Source organism: Equus caballus, chromosome 23 (assembly GCF_041296265.1).
Source record: "Equus caballus isolate H_3958 breed thoroughbred chromosome 23, TB-T2T, whole genome shotgun sequence".
NCBI lineage: Eukaryota > Metazoa > Chordata > Mammalia > Perissodactyla > Equidae > Equus > Equus caballus.
This window is the reverse complement of record NC_091706.1, coordinates 67,446,667-67,463,207: the sequence shown is the minus strand read 5'-3', so window position 1 is coordinate 67,463,207 and position 16,541 is coordinate 67,446,667. Positions and strand designations below refer to the sequence as shown.

At 44.1% G+C, this 16,541-nt stretch overlaps 1 protein-coding gene and 1 long non-coding RNA gene across 23 annotated transcripts in view; one reads left to right on the top strand and one right to left on the bottom strand.

The window, feature by feature from the left end:
* Positions 1-1,620: 1,620 nt before the first annotated feature.
* LOC111770230 (uncharacterized) lies at positions 1,621-7,652 on the bottom strand. Its single transcript, XR_002803356.2, has 2 exons — positions 6,551-7,652; positions 1,621-2,323 (listed from the first exon to the last, which is right to left on the bottom strand). It is a non-coding gene; the product is annotated as an uncharacterized lncRNA (long non-coding RNA).
* A 404-nt stretch (positions 7,653-8,056) lies between these two features.
* PTPDC1 (protein tyrosine phosphatase domain containing 1) overlaps positions 8,057-16,541 on the top strand; it is a 71,834-nt gene continuing 63,349 nt past the window's right edge. For 4 of the 22 annotated variants that reach the window (XR_011431659.1, XR_011431660.1, XR_011431658.1 and 1 more), the window contains exon 1: positions 8,079-8,144. Coding sequence is in view for 4 of the 22 variants with exons in the window: in XM_014735530.3 (XP_014591016.2) it covers positions 9,038-9,211 (174 nt within the window). In the remaining 18 variants the exon portion in view is untranslated. Of the gene's footprint in view, positions 8,145-8,380; positions 8,641-8,762; positions 8,780-8,940; positions 9,212-11,022; positions 11,250-16,541 lie in introns of those variants that run through there. The other 18 variants (XR_011431657.1, XM_070248941.1, XM_023627584.2 and 15 more) reach the window with 12 other exon arrangements.

Sequence of the window (16,541 nt, the reverse complement as noted above, 5' to 3'; positions counted from 1 at the left end):
TCAATGTGCCAGCTCCCGCAGCCGCTAGAAATTCCCAGCCAGCCTGTCAAGTTAAAGCCGTCTCTAGAAATAGCCGTGCAGCTGAGGAAGTGAGCTGCATATGGAGCATCCGTTGTCTGTCTTCTGAGGAGCTGAGTTGAAGGAATTCGGAAGGTTAACGAGCTCTCTCTGGCTCCTGTGGTCTTGAACAATCTGTGGGTGTGGGCCTTGTCCATCTGGGGACATAAACACCCACACAGAATGCCTTGGGTGCGCACAGGCCTACTCAATGCTGAGAGACGTCTTGCTCCAGCGATTTGTGAACTTTTTAGAGGCCATGAAGGGAGACTGAAAAACTACTCAGGCTTTGTAATCAGACAGTTCAGGGTTTTAAACCTTGATTCCTCTGCTTACCTGGATAACTTTGGCTCCTCTCTGAGCTTCTGTTTCTTCACATGTAAAACGGGAACTATGATAACAGCTATAACTTGCAGGGCTATCACGAAGATTAAATGATCAAGTGTGCAACGAAAGCACTTACTATAGAAATAAGCACTCCATAAATGGGTGGCTTTGATAGTTGGTTTGAACCTAAACTGCCTCTGGAACACTTTTAATTTCTTCAGACCATCCGATCAGTCACTTCATAAACATTTGCTAAGTGCCAAACAACATGCAGTCACTGCGCTGAGACGGGGGATGGGTCAGGGAAAGAGAGAACAAACATTCATCAGGAGCCCACACTGAGCGGGCTCCGCGCTAAGTGCTGGGAATCGCAGGTGAGTGAGTCACAGCATTTGAGTTTACTATCTGCTTTTGCTTCTTCATTTCACACATTCATTCACTTAAGAGACATTAAAGCTCACGAAAGCCCCTGTGGCTTTCTGGTCACCAGGATTTCTTTTTGAACCAGTCTTCTCTGAATTTTCCTGGGGCAGAAGAGTGGGCCTGACAGACTTGCTTTACCCTGGGCCAACGGAGCTCCGTCCCAGCCTCCCACTGCTCCCTGACCATCTGGTTTTCCACTTGTAGTGACGAATAGCTCCACACTCTCAAGAGAAGCCTGGGTGTCCTTGGCCTCAACATTATTGCTTTTGAAAGTAAACGTGCTGTGGCAAGACCATCCTGCCCTCTTAAGGGCTTTTGCGGTTTGGTCCTTGTCCCATGTCCTCCTGGTCAATCATGTTAATTTATTTCCTGTTATCAATTTCATCACTAAGTATGTCCTCATATAATGTTATTACAGCACCAGTCATACTTCCATAAAATTTCAGGGGAAAGTGGCTATTACTGGAAATAAAAGTGCTCAGAGAAGCACGTGATGAAGAGAACATTCCACAAAACTGATGTGTTCTCTATTTCCCACAAATCTACAGCAAAAAGTGATTCATTTTTAAAATTGCTCTAGAGTTGTCCATCTAGAATAACTCAAGAAAAACGAAACACTTGTCATGGTTGTCACTAAACCAATCAGTCAATCTTACAGCACAATAATTCCAGAACAATTAAATTCAAATGTAACATGAAACCATAAGAATTTTAGAACAAAAAATGCTCGAAAACTTTTACACTTTTGAGGTGAGAAAGGCATTTCTAAGTATGAAATCAAAGGCAAAAGCATTAAGAAAATGACCAACAGAAAAAAGTTTAAAATTTTTATATAGCCAGTAATTCCCCAAAACGTTAACAAACATAAATAAATTTGGAAAGATATTTGCAATCCACAAAGAGCACTTAACGTACAAAGTGCTTTCACAGTTGCAAAAAAGGCAAAAGTCATGAAAATAAAATTCACAAAACGCAATGTCCAATAAATATAAAAAAAGTTTGACCTCACCAAAGAAATACAAATTAAAACAACGAGATACAACTTTTCACCATTAGATTGGGAAAGATTAAATTTATGGATTATACAAGTATGTGTCCAGCACTCGCATACATTCTTAGTGCAAGGATAATGGGCTTTGTTTTCTGGATGGTTACTTTCAACACGCAAAACAAAAAAAGATTTAAAAAGTGCATACCATTTGACTCAGCGATTCCACTTCTGGGTATTATCCTAAGGAAATAACTGACAGAGGTATATTGTAGCCTTGTTTATAATAAAGAAAAATTTGAAGCAACCTCATATTTATAGAGGATAGTTTAATTATGTTATATCCATACAGTGGAGTATCATGCTACCATTAAAAATGGTGATTCTCTCTCTTTTGCTGGCTTTGAAGAAGCTGCCATGTTGTGAGACGGTCTATGGAGAGGACCACGTGGCAAAGAACTGACGGTGGCCTCCAGGAGCTAAAAGCAGCCCACTGCTGACAGTCAGCAAGGAAACAGGAACCTCCACCTAGAGATGCAAGGAGATGAATCCTGCCAATAACCTGAGCGAGCCTGGAAGCAGATCTTTCCCCAGTCAAGCTTCTGGTGAGACTGCAGCCTGGCCAACACCTGGACTACAGCCAGGGCAACAAAAACTGTGAGATAATAGATATGTGTTGTTTTAAGCTCCTAAATTTGTGGTAATTTGTTCGCTGTCTATGTTAAGTAAAAAATAGGTTATGAGGGGCCGGCCCCATGGCTGAGTGGTTAAGTTCACGCGCTCCGCTGCAGGTGGCCCAGTGTTTCGTCAGTTCGAATCCCGGGCAAGGACATGGCACTGCTCATCAAGCCACGCTGAGGCAGCATCCCACATGCCACAACTAGAAGGACCCACAACTAAGATACACAACTATGTACCGCGGGACTTTGGGGAGAAAAAGGAAAAAAGTAAAATCTTTAAAAAAAAACAGGTTATGAAATAGTATGTGATACGATCTTATTTAAAATTACACTTACGTTTGAATAAATATTCATAGAAAAATGTCTTGGACAATATAAACCACTACGTGCATCCCTCATAGTTTTCTGCCTTTCTCAAAATTTATTTTTTAAATGAACATGTATTTTGTAATTGTAGATATATTCCCATTTTTAAAGGAAAAAAATCAGTATTTTAAACCTTGGGAGGAGAGTTTACCTGTGATGGTGTCATTTTTGTGTCATGATGATGCAACATTTTTTTGTTTTGCCTCGAAACACATTGACATCCATTTATTTAAAGATAATATAATGCATTTGTGCTCATTAAGCTAATCTGTGGACATGATTAAACATGGATGCCCATCTTATACTAAGGGATAAAATGAAAAAAACTGCAATCAGTTTTTGCACTGCTAAAAACAGCTCATATTAAATTGAGAAATTGCATTATGGCTTATTTCAAACACAATTGCAAATGATTAGAAGAAAACAAAATCACAACCTGGATAACTGCTGTGCCAGAACATTTCTATGCAATAATGGGACACTGAAGCTAGATTAACAGGGTAAGTGCTTCAACAAGGGCATCACTGACTCTTAAAGAGAGATTATCCATTTCTCACCATCACAGTAGGTGGATGCAGAGAGATGGTCAAGCAGTGGCTAAGACATTATTGAGGAGAACATATTTGGAGAGGATGCCATGGGATAAACTATTTTAATATTAACTAGAGAACACATTTGGTGGAAGGTTGGAAATGTAGCTTAAAGATTCATATTTATATCAAGATTTTCTTTTTAAGGGTCTAATTCATAAAGCAATCTACTGAGTTAGGTCTAATCAATCACATATTCAGAGATTCAAATCTGGGAAGAAAAAAAAGAGTGGGGATTAAAATACACAGAAATGCTAAAAAACTATCATTTGAATGTAATCTAACTTGCAACCTTTATGTGCCTTAAAAAAAACATTATTTTGAAAGTGTCACCAGAAACACAGTATCACTCCTCAAAAATAAGTTAAAAAGTTTTTTTGCAAGAAGCCCTCCTGGAACTCAAGAACAAAGCTGTTTTTATTCTACACCACCCACAATGTTGTCTTTTCTCAACATTATTGTTCTTCATTTCGAGCACATTAGGGCTCCGTTATTCCAAAGTTTATATCACTTCTTCTAGGCAGGGCTTCCTATAGCAGGAATAATTAAGAAGCTTCAGTGGTTAATCAAAGAAGTCATTTTCAGATAAACTATGAAGTTGCCAGAGAGATGAAAAATCACATTTCATCTGCACTAATTAGTTTGGAAAGTATTCCATACGTGGGAGTCTTTCCAAAAGATACTGTTACTCCGGGGTGGCAGTGAAAGGAGAGAAATTATACCTTAGCACGTGAGTTCTATTCAACTTTCACCATCAGAAAAGGTGTGCGCTCTAAAATCAACAATTTTAGTCACTAAGAAAGAATGTCACAGACTCAAAGTAATAAATTTAATTGATATCTAATTCTCCAACCATCTTTTCTTCCTTTCTCAGTATTTTGATGAGAAAGCCAGTATTATTTGGTGAGAGATGTAGAAGTGCTTAGAATAAGGGTTGATATGTAGTAACTTATTATTTCATTTTTAAAAATTACGCACCTTTGATTTCATGGGATCAAAAATGAAGTGTGCCAACTCCAGGCGAGCTTCTGCACACACATCAGAGTATCCCTGGGGAGGATGGAGGATAAAGTGAGATCTGATCATCCCTCCTTCACCAGGCCATTGAATGGCCTTTCTGTGTGGTGAACAACGTGAGTTGGTATCACCATTTCCACTCCATTCTCCTGGCTGGAGATGTGGAAGCTACACTTCCCACATTCTCTTGAAGCTACGTTCTGAGTGTAAACTAGGATTATGAGATTTCAACGTGGAAGTGAGGCAAGGGTCCTCTGCCTTCCCATTCAGCTCTTTCTACTACGAAGCGAAGTCTTGGAAATGTTAGGTTTTCCTGTCCAGATCTCCAGTATGCCTTCTCCCTACTAGGCGATTAGCGGCTTTTACAGAAGCCACAGCAGAAGCACCTACTATCAATTCTGGCTTCCTATGCCTGGATCACAGCTACCGGGTGTGTCTTGAGATAACAATACTAGTGGAGGTCTTGAAGGTAGCAGCTCGCCTAGGCAGTCAGTTCTGTTTTGTTCTGGATGGGAGGATGCAACAGTTTTAAGCCCTCAGAAATTCAGAATCTAAAGAATTTATGCATAATATAAATAACACACTAGTCACTTTTCCACTGGGGAACCTTGTTGTTATAGAGTTGAAATTCCAAGAAGGTTGTTAAGTGAATCTGGAAGGAGAGTAAAATTGGATAGGGTTTTTGCACATATTACTTAAAAAAATTTTTGGTGGAACATCCCATAAAAGTTATCATAGAGAAATGATGTCTACATAGTCCAGATCTTCACAACAGTGCTGATTTCAAATACTAGGTATTTAAGTTTTGGTTAGAAAATATGATCATAACAACCGTAGAGTATATCTTTCCAGTGACTAAAATACAGACTTTATATCCAGTTGTGAGATGTGAAAACGAACTAACGAGACTTCAGGTTATTGGCTAAAGAAAATATCACACACATAACCTCTCCCCTCGGCTGTGCTCTCCATTCAATCTCGTCATCTTTCCTTGGATGGAAAGGCAATCCCCTCCCCCACCTCCAGTGGGGATGTTTAAACACTCTCAACTCCCCATCCTCTTCCTTCCCTTTCACTCTTGGTACATGATCCGATTGGCTTAGCTTGAGTCAATTGCGCAGCCCTTGGCCAGGGGAGCAGAAGGGGTGTAAGTCAAGAATGCCACCAAGACTGCAGATAAAGCAGCTACCCCAAAAAGCAAGGAGGGAATGGATGCCGGCGGCCACAGGATGCAAACTCCTGGGCGTGCATACATGATCCATGGTGACAAGGCACTGCCTGACTCTCCTACCCGCCTTCACACCCAGCAGTCACATACACTACACTCTCTCTGCCATCTACATACTTTTGTACAACTATTCCCTACACTCAGCTTGGTCCTCTCTAGCTCAATCTTCAAGACCATCTCTTTAGGTCTTCTCTAACAACCGCCTCCTTCTTCCTCGCCTCCCCTCCAGGTTGGATGCCCTTCTCACGTGTTCCCATACCAATCTTTTTTTCTTCTTCTTCTTCTCCCCAATGCGCCCCCCCCCCCCCCAATACACAGTTGTATATTCTAGTTGTAGGTCCTTCTAGTTGTGGCATGTGAGATGCTGCCTCAACATGGCCTGATGAGCAGTGCTAGGTCCACGTCCAGGACTGGAAGCAGCAAAACCCTGGGCCGCAGAAGCAGAGCGTAGGAACTTAACCACTTGGCCACAGGCTGGCCCCCCAATTTTCTTTTTTTTGAGCAAGATTAGCTGTGAGCTAACATCTGCCACCAATCCTCCTCTTGTTTGCTGAGGAAGCCTAGCCCTGAGCTAACATCTGTCCCCATCTTCCTCTACTTTATATGTGGGACGCCTGCCACAGCATGGCTTGCCAAGCGGTGCCATGTCCGCACCCGGGATCCAAAACGGCACATGCTGGGCCACCAAAGTGGAACCTGTGCACTTAAACCGCTGCGCCACCAGGCCAGCCCCCCGATTTTCCTTTAGACTCTACTGTTTATGGAAAACATCTGTCTTTACAATAACCCTATACTGGTGTTCTGCCGTGACAATATGTTTACAGTGACGTATCACGCGAGGCCTGCTTCCGGAGCTGCAGGGGAGCGGCCTTACCCTCATCCCGTCTGTGGATTCTTGTCCGCTTCAGGCAGTGACCCGTGTGGACTCAGTATACACAAAACCATATTCCTGAGGCGTGTGCTCGAAACACTGTGTACTGACTCCTACCAGCCCGCCTGGTCTGAGAGCCCCTCTGCAGGGCAGTTCGTCGCCACTTATCTTCAGCGTCCATGGGCAGCGCGGGGCCGGGAACGCCCGCCTTGCACGGTTGGTGAAAATAGGAAAAATACACGTAAAGGATCTGGCGGCGGGTCAGCCACAGAGCACGTCTGTGCCTCGTGCGTTGTTCGGCACGTCCAGGGAAGGGATTATTTCTACTGCGCTGTGTGATCCAGGACCAGCGGCGAAAGTCAGAAACAGCAAACCGCAGATGCAGCGGACACCGCTGGTTGTCGTCGGAACGCGTTCTTCCCCTCCTTTTCGGAGGGGCGTCTCACTGAGCAGAAAGGTGCTCGGATGACATTTCTCGGCGAGGCGAGCCACGGCGCCCAGTCCAAGCCCACAGGCTGTGGGTAGAAGTTGTTGGCTGGGGCTCCTGGACAGGCCTCTTCTAAAATAAGGTCGAGAAGGCTGGCGCCGACAACCCTTTTGGCCCCAGTTTGTGGGCGGAAGCCAAGCTGTAAAGACAGAACCGCGTTTGGATCTCTGCAGCACCTACCCCAAGCTTCCTCTCATGAGACGGAAGAAGAGCCCGGCGGGCTTAGGATGCTGGAATTGGGGGGCTTCTGTTACACGCAGGCGAGGCCCCCCAGCCCACGTGCTAACGGAGCAGGCGCGCTGGCCGCCGGTCCCTGCGAGTCCTTGGGACGTCCTGGACCAGCCGGAGGCCGGGCCGGAGGAGCGGGCAGTCAGGACCGGGAGGGCGCGGGCAGCAGAGGGCGGGAAGCAGGCGCCAGCGCCCGTCCTCGGAGATGCCGGCCACACGCCGAGACGGTCGCCCTCCCGCCGCCGACCTCCGGGCCCGGGGCGCGAAGCGGGAGTCAGACCCACAGGGAAGCCCCGCAGCAGGGAGGAAGCGGGCGGCGACCCGCCACGGCCCTAGGGCCCCAGCGCGCGGCCCCCCACGATCCCTGCGCACACCGCCTCTGACCTGCACGGCCCACCAACATCCCGTGCCCGGTGCCCTCTCGCAGCCCCACCGCCCCGTTAGCCCGCACCCCCACAATGCCCCCCGCCCCCTCAGCCCGCACCCCGACACGGCCCCGCGCCGCCTCAGCTCCTCGCGGCCCCGCCGGCCCCTCAGCCCGCACTCCCACACTGCCCCGCGCCAGCTCAGCTCCTCGCGGCCCCGCCCGCACCTCAGCCCGCACTCCCACACTGCCCCGCGCTCCCTCAGCCCGCAGCCCCTCTCGGCCCCACCAGCCCCTCAGCCTGCACCCCACACCCCATCAGCCGTCAGCCCGCAGCCCGCCGCCTGCTTTGAAAGCGCCGGGAGCCGCCGGCCGCGTCATGGACCGCCTCGGGCTGCCATTGGCCGGCGCGCGTCACGTGCAGCTGCGCGTGGCCGTGATTGGTGCTGCGCGGGCGCGGAGAGGGGGCGGGGCGCGGGCGGCCGAGGGAGCGGCGCCGCAGCCGAGGGCGCCAGGCGGTGAGTGGTGCGCTCGGCGGCGGTAGCGGGAGGGCGAGCGGCCAGGCCGGCAGGGGCGGCGGGCGGCCCTCCTGCGGGGCGTGCCGGGCACGGGTCCACTGGGCGCCCCGGCGAAGCGCGGCCCGTGGGGTCGGCCGGGGCAGGGGGCGGCGCACGGCCGGCCGCTGGTGTCGCCGAGCCTTCCCGTGCGGTTGTGAGCGGCGGCACGGGGGCCTCTCCGGCGGAGCGGCCGGCCCCGGGGCGCTCTGCGCGGGGAGCGGAGGCCGTCCTCTGGAGAGGGGCGCCGGCGTCGTCGGGCGGCTGGCTGACTGAAGGGGCGCACGCGGGGACCCGAGGGGCTGGGACGGCCGCGACGGCGGCGTGCGGTCTGCCGTAGACCCGATTCTGCCCCAATTTGGGGTGGCCGCGACCTCGTCACCTGGCTCCAGGACGTGCGACCTCAGCGTGGGCGGCCCGCTCTGCCCGTGGGGGCGTCTGTGGGGAGCAGGGCGCCGCGGTGAGGACACTGCCGGGCGGGCTCCGGGGGGAGGCGGAGACCGGGCGCCCCAGGACCCGAGGGCCGTCCCGCCGCTGTGACGGTCGGTGGCCGCGCGCGGACGCGCACGTCGTTGTGCTTGCTCTCCGCGACACCGGAGGTGCCGTCCCTTCCCGTGCGAGGAAATCGGGGCTCAGAGGGTCTGGGCGGCTCGCGGGCGGAAGGGTGCGGCGGAGGCGCTGGGATTAAAGGCGAGCCTGCGTGGCCCGGCCGCGCCGCTCCCCGTGTGGTCTCAGCCTCGGGCGGCTCGCGTCCGCGCCTGTGTGCACAGGAGGTCCCCCGTGAGAGTACTCACAGCGCCGAGTCCCAGCCCCCGCTCCTTGTGGGCTCGCGTCTTAACAGCTCTCCCGGCGGTTCCATGTCGGTGCCTCAGGGACGGTCCGCACGCAAGGGCTCTGGGCCGATTTCCCGCCCTGGCTTGATTGGGTTCTGCCCGGCACCGCGCCTTTCCCTCTCTGAGCAGACTCCTCTCGTCTTCCAGACATGCGGCGCCCGAGCCCCGGGAGGAAGCCCTGCGCTGGGCGAAGCCAAGGTATGAGCCGGCGCGCTCGCTGCTGGCCGGCTCGCGGTGGCGCGAGCGCGGGCCGTTTTGCTTGGCCTTTTTTCTGTGCAGCGCTTCCTTCGGCGCTGTTCTGACCCTCCTACGAAACCAGGCTCGAGGCATTTCTTTTAAAGTTAATACTAAACAAACTTCAAAACACCATGGAAAAAATTTAAAAACCGCCGTTCACCCATAATGCCAGCAGCCTAACAATTATTTTCATGTTCTGTTATATTCTGTTAATTAACCATCTCCTTGTTGTTAATCACACAGATTGTTGAGGTTCACAAAATTTAGAAAATTTTTCTGAGCGATGGGCTTGCACTTCAAAATTCCAATTGGAAATCTGAAAATTCTCCCGAAGGTGAACCTTTAATAACAGTTCTCTTAAGGCCATATCTCATTCTTTTGTTGTTGTTGTTTTTAAAGATTGGCACCTGAGCTAATGTCTGTTGCCAATCTCTTCTTCTTCTCCCCGAAGCCCCCCAGTACATAGTTGTGTATTCTAGTTCTGGGTCCTTCTGGTGCTGTATGTGGGACGCTGCCTCCATGTGGCCTGAGGAGCGGTGCCGTGAATCTGCTCCCAGGATCCCAACCAGCGAAACCCTGGGCTGCCACAGCCGTGTGAACTAACTTAACCACTCGGCCCAGGCCAGCCCCATATCTCATCCTTTTTCCAAACTAAGAATGCCTCAAAGTCTGAAGGTTTTCTTTAGTTCTAAAACAAGTGGTATAGTGGGTGTGAAAACTTGTACCTTGAAATGTTTCTTTTCTAGTAGCTTTGTCTGCTCTTTCCCATGTCACCTCAACCTCACCAAAAGATACGTTTGATTTAATTATTTAATTTACTTAGATATTTCTTGTTCTAAAAATTATATAAGTTGGATAATCAGAACATATCTTTGCAGATATTGACTGTGTCGTTTAATGCAGTTAATGTGTTGTTACTGAAAAATTGTATTTATTTTTGCTGATTCCTGTGGAGACAACATGGGCTAGAGGAGATAAAGTGGCTTTTGGTTTAAGGAAGAACTGGTTTTCAAATCTCAGTTCCAACACTGTCTTGATCTTGGGCCAATGACTTCCTCTCTGATTCTCAATTTGCTCGTCTTGAAGATGGGGACAGTGCCTCCAGGGTTTGATCTGAGCAGATATAAAGCCCTGGTACAGTACTAAGTACAACTGTTTTTTACTTTTGGTTCTCTTTTTCCTGCACTCTTTTTAGAGCAAATTTGTTCCAGTCCTGCGGTAATATTCGAGGTCGTTTTTGTTTCCAAAAGAAATCCAATTTTTTTCTGAGGATCTATGTGTGAGGCATAAAAAAGTCCATAAAAATAATAATGAGCCACCTTTTGAAAATTTTTTGAGAAATCTAAGGACACAGACTATCCAGCTCTTTATCATGTTTTGCTCTCTATGACCAGAATCATCCATTTGTTAATTCAATAAATACTTATGAGCTCTTATTAGTGCCAGGCAAGACAATAGACGGGGTCCCTGGTCTTACAGAAATTATACAGGAAAGACAATAAGCAAATAAAACAAGGTAATTACAGATTGTGATAAATGATTGAACAATAAAGCTGTGACGTCTCTGAATGTTAACATTGTGAGGAAATGTGTTCCTCACTGAGTTTAATTTGTAACAAAATATTAGTTAGATGATTCTCTTAAATTCTTAAGTCTCAGTTAAGATTGTTAAAGTGCATTGTGTGTCAGAAAATGAGGAACTTAAAGAAAATAAATGAGCAAGCACAGTTAAAGATTCCGGTCTGAAATACTTTTTTTTTTTTTTGAGGAAGATTAGCCCTGAGCTGACATCCATCGCCAATCCTCCTCTTTTTGCTGAGGAAGATTGGCCCCGAGCTAACATCTGTGCCCGTCTTCCTCTATTTTATATGTGGGACACCTCCCACAGCATGGTGTGCCAAGTGGTGCCATGTCCACACCTGGGATCCGAACCGGTGAACCCCAGGCCGTGGAAGCAGATTGCAGGAACTTAACCACTAAGCCAACAGGCTGGCCCCAGGTCAGAAATACTTTTTACAGTAGATCCAAGAGATGTAATTTATATTTGTTCCGTAAAAATGTCAGTGATTTGATAGTGCTTTGGCTTAACTTGTAAGAAGTCATAATCTTATTTTTCTTGGAAGTCATTCCCTTTAGTAACAGTATGGGCACCTAGTTTGGTAGAAAATTATGTCCAAAAAGATCTTTCTCAGTGGTTTCTGTAAAATGTATTGATCCTTAAGCCCATGGGAATTTTAACACAAATGATGAGTATGTACTGACCCTTAAAACACATGTACGAGAGAACAACTAGCCCAGTAACCTTAGATGTGATTTAGAAGTTACATAGCTTTTTTTCCCTAGTTGATCAAACAGTGATCAATCTGATCATAGTAAATTGAACAGATTGAATTGTTAAAGTGAATTTTGCAAGTGACTAGTTGCAATGATGAAAATTTGGCACTCCCTAACTAGTTACACTTGCATGAAAAAAATAACTTAAAAATGTTAATAGGGATTGTGCTTTAGCATTTTCTCAGTTTGTTATTAATCATGTTTTCTGAGCCACCAGTTTGGACACTACTTTTTTGTCATGCTATAAAACCTAACATTTGTCCTCTTGGTGGTAAACCTTATGATTTTAATCTATAAAGTTTTGAGCAGCATTTTCTCCCACAAGGCCATCACCTAGTCTAGTTCTAGCTGCGAAAGAATACTTCCTCTCTTTGTTCTTTCTGTGTGGGCATGAATAAGAATCAATCTCTGGATCAGACTTTCCTGTCTGGATGGTGCAGTGTTTATAGCACAAGGAGCTGGCCATTGCAGGTGGAGAGTGATTAGAAGACCCACACATAGTTATTTGAGGGAAACAAAGGCATACCTTTTTGGTCTTTGAATCATTTCTGTTCACTACAGTTCAGGCAGCACCGTTTCTTCTGCACGTTTGAGCTGGTAATTTGTGGCATTCTGTCCTTCAAAAGGAAGATTTCTTTGGCTCTAAATATGAACTCAGGACTTTATTTCATTAAAAATTTTTGAGCACTTGCTGTGTGCCAGGCATTGTAATGGTGTAAATGGATCTATTCTAATTGATTCAGTGACGAATTCCTGTATGTTTAAGAAGGGCCATGTGATCTTAGCTGCTCATGGAAACATTTTCTCATTTAGAATCATGCCTTTGCAAAGTCAATCTTGATGTTCCTTTTATAGCTTGTGAAGACTAATTCAACTCTAGGTGGAAAAGGTTCTAGAGAATTTACATTTTCCCCATTTCTTCTTGTAACGCAGATGCATTTTTTCTATCATTTTGAAATTTTTTACACATAAATGTAAAGACTAAAATTATTATTCTGCAACTTGCTTTTATTTTTCTAACTTGTCAGTGTATTACAGGCAATTTTCCAGGTCATTACATATAAATCTAACTTGTTAAAAGCATAGCTGACAATCATTCCATTAGAAATAGATGCTATAATTTGCTCAACCATTTCTTACTCAAAAGTATTTAAATTAATGCCAGTTTCTTTTCTACAAGAAAAATACTACAGCAACCACACTTTTACACACAGTGATGGCCTTTTAGCTTTTTAGATAAAAATACAACATATGCATTTCTATAATAGCTATAAATTACCAGTATATAGACAAAAGAAAAATAGTAGGCCTCTTGGGAATATGAAATCATTTTCTGTCTATCCGGAGCTCTGTCCTTCCTATCAGTCTTGCTCTCCCTCCTGCCTTCTTATTTTGCCCATTTTAAAAAACTGGGTTGTGGGGCCGGCCCAGTGGCGTAGTGGTTAAGTTCTTGAGCTCCACTTCAGCAGCCTGGAGTTCACAGGTTTGGATCCTGGGTGCAGACCTACACACAGCTCATCAAGCCATGCTGTGGCAGTGTCCCACATACAAAACAGAGGAAGATTGGCACAGATGTTGGCTCAGGGACAGTCTTCCTCACAAAAAAACCCACCAAAAACAAAAAAAATTGAGTGGTTTGCTTTCTTATTATTCCGTCTTAAGAGTTTTTTGTATATGCTGGATACATGTCCTTTATCAGATAGTGATTTGCAGATATTTTCTCCCATTCTGTCTTTTCATTCTCTTAACAGTGTGTTTCATAGAACAAAAGTTTTTAATTTTAATTAAGTCCAACTTAAAGGTTTTTCTTTTGTGAATTTTGCTCTTGATATTGCACTTAAAAACTCAGCACCAAACCTAAAATTGTGCAGATTTTTCCCTGTGTTTTCTTCTAGAAATTCTGTAGTTTCTCCATTTTACGTTTAGGTCTGATCCATTTTGAGTTCATTTTTGTGTAAAGTTTACTTTGTTGCATATGCACTTCCACTGTCTGGCATCTTTTGTTGAAAAGTCTGTTCTTTCCCCCTTGAATTGTCTTTGCACCTTTGTCAAAAATCAACTGTATTTTTGTGGGTCTATTTCCAAGCTCTCTATCCTGTTCCATTGATTGGTGTGTCTATTCTTTTGCCCTCCATGTTCTTTACTGTAGCTTTGTAGTAAGTCTTGAAATTGGGTAATATGAATCCTCCAACTTTGTTCTTTTCCAGAATTGAATTGCCCATTCTAGTACCTTTACCTTTTCATGAAATTTTAGAATAAGCTTGTGTATGTCTGCAAAAAACCTGGCTGCAATTTTGATGGGAATTGCATTAAGCCATAGAACAGTTTGGAAGGAATTGATGTCTTTACTATGTTGTCTTCCAATGTAAGAACACAAGAGATCTCTCCATTTATTTAGATTTTCTTTGATTTCTTTCATCAGTGATTTCTAGTTTTCTGTACACTGATCCTGTACATATATTTTGTTAGGTTTATACCTAAGGACTTCATTTTGACAGATGCTATTATAAATATATTATTTTTTTAATTCAAATTCCAAGTACTCATTGCTGGTATATAGAAAAGCAGTTGACTTTTGCATTAACTGTGTCCCTTTTGACCTTGCTAAACTCACTTATTATGTACAGGAGTTATCTGGTATGTTCCTTGGGGTTTTCTGCATAGACGATTATGTTGTCTGTGACTAAAGACAGTTTTCCTTCTTTCTTTCCAATCTAGATACCTTCCATTTCTTTCCTTGTCTGATTACACTAGCTAAGATTTCTAGTATGAAATGGAATTAGAAGTGACGAGAGGAGGGCTGGCCCTGTGGCTGAGTGGTTAAGTTCGTGTGCTCTGCTTTGATGGCCCAGGGTTTCACTGGTTCGGATCCTGGGTGCAGACATGGCACTGCTCATCAGGCCATGCTGAGGTGGCATCCCATGTGCCACAACTAGAAGGACCCACAACTAAAAATATACAACTATGCACCGGGGGGCTTTGGGGAGAAAAGGGAAAAAATAAAATCTTTACAAAAGAAAAAAGAAGGTGAGAGAAGACATCCTTGCCTCCTTCCTGATCTTAGGAGGAAAGCTTAACATCTCACTATTGAGTATGTTGCTAGCTGTGATTTTCTAAAATAGTCTTTATTAGGTTAAGGAAGTTCCCTTCCATTCTTAGTTTTTTGAGAGTTTTATCATGAATGGATGTTGAACTTTGTTTCTGCTGCACATATTAATGTGATCACATGATTTTTCTCATTCAGTCTGTTAATATAATGAATTACATTGATTGATTTACAGATGTTGAATCAGCCTTGCGTTATTTGAATGAACCCCATGTGATCATGATGTATTACACTTTTTATATATTGCTGGATTCAATTTGCTAATATTTACATCTAAATTCTTGAAAGATATTTGTAGTTTTATTTTTTATAACATATTTATCTAGTTTTTGGATACGTTAATTCTGGCCTTACAAAATGAGTTGGGAAGTTTTCTGTTTTCTGGAAGAGATTGTAAAAGTGATATTTCTTCCTTAAATGTTTGGTAAAATTCACCAGTGAAACCATCTGAGCCTGGTGTTTTCTTTCTTGGGAAGGTTTTCTACTAATTTAATTTCTTTTTTAGATACAGGGCTGTTCACATTATCCGTATCTCTTTGGGTGAGTTTTGGTAGTTTGCGCCCTTCAAGGATTGATCCATTTTATCTAAATTATCAAACTTATATGCTGTTCATAGTGTTCTGTTATCTTTTTGATAAATGTGGGATTAGTAGTGATAACCCCTGTTTTATTCCTGATACTGATAATTTGTATTTTCTCTTTTTTCTCTTGGTTAGTTTGGCTAGAGGGTTATCATTTGCTTCCTTCTACTTGCCTTAGGTTTAATTTGTTTTTCTTTAGCTAGCTTCCTAAGTTGAAAGCTTAGGTTATTGATTTTAGATCTTCTTTTCTAAGATATGCATTTAATACTATAAATTTCTCTCTAAGCACTACTTTAGCCACATCCCATAAATTTTGTTGCATTTTTAAACTATTTTTAATTGTAGTAAAATACACAGAACATAAAATTTACCATCTTGACCATTTTTAAGTGTACAGTTCAGTGGTATTAAGTATATTCACATTACTGTGCAAGATAAGTTATATTTTCAATTTTATTCAAAATGTTTTAAAATTTCTCTTGAGACTTCTTAACCCATGTGTGATTTAGAAGTACGTTGTCTAATTTCCAAATATTTTGAATTGTTTGAAATACTGCTTTCTAGTTTTAGCCTGGTATGCTCTGAGAACATACTTTGTGTGTTTTCTGTTCTTTTACATTTGTTCAGATGTGTTTTATGTGCCAGAAGCTGGTCTATCTTGGTGAATATTCCATGTGTGCTTCTGTTGTTGGGTGGAATATTCTATAAATATCAATTAGATCACATTGATTAGTAGTGCTGTTCAGGTTCTCTGTATTTTTACTGATTTTTTTGCCTGCTTGGTCTATCAATTACTTGGAGAAGGGTGTTGAAGCCTCCAACTATAAATAGTGGATTTGTCTATTTCTCCTTTCAGTTTTATCAGCTTTTGCCTCATGTTTATAAAGTTTATGTTTTTAATTCTTGCATTTAGGTGTATGATCTATTTTGAGTTAATTTTTCTATACCATGAGAGTTCATTTGAGGTTCATGTTTTTTGCATATGGATGTTCAGTTCTAGCACACTTTGTTGAAAAGAGCATACTTTTTCTATTTCATTGCTTTTGCATCTTTGTCAAAAATCAGCTGTCCAGTAGGTGTGGATGTATTTCTAGATGTTTTTTGTTCCATTGCTTCATTTATTTGGCTTTAAGCTACTGCCTTACTGTTGCTTCTAACAAGGCAGTGTTAGACTGACAACTTTTAATTCTTTTTCGGTGTTGTTTTGGCTGCTGTAGATCCTTTGCATTCCCATATAAATTTTATATTTGGTTTGTCAATTTCTCCAAGA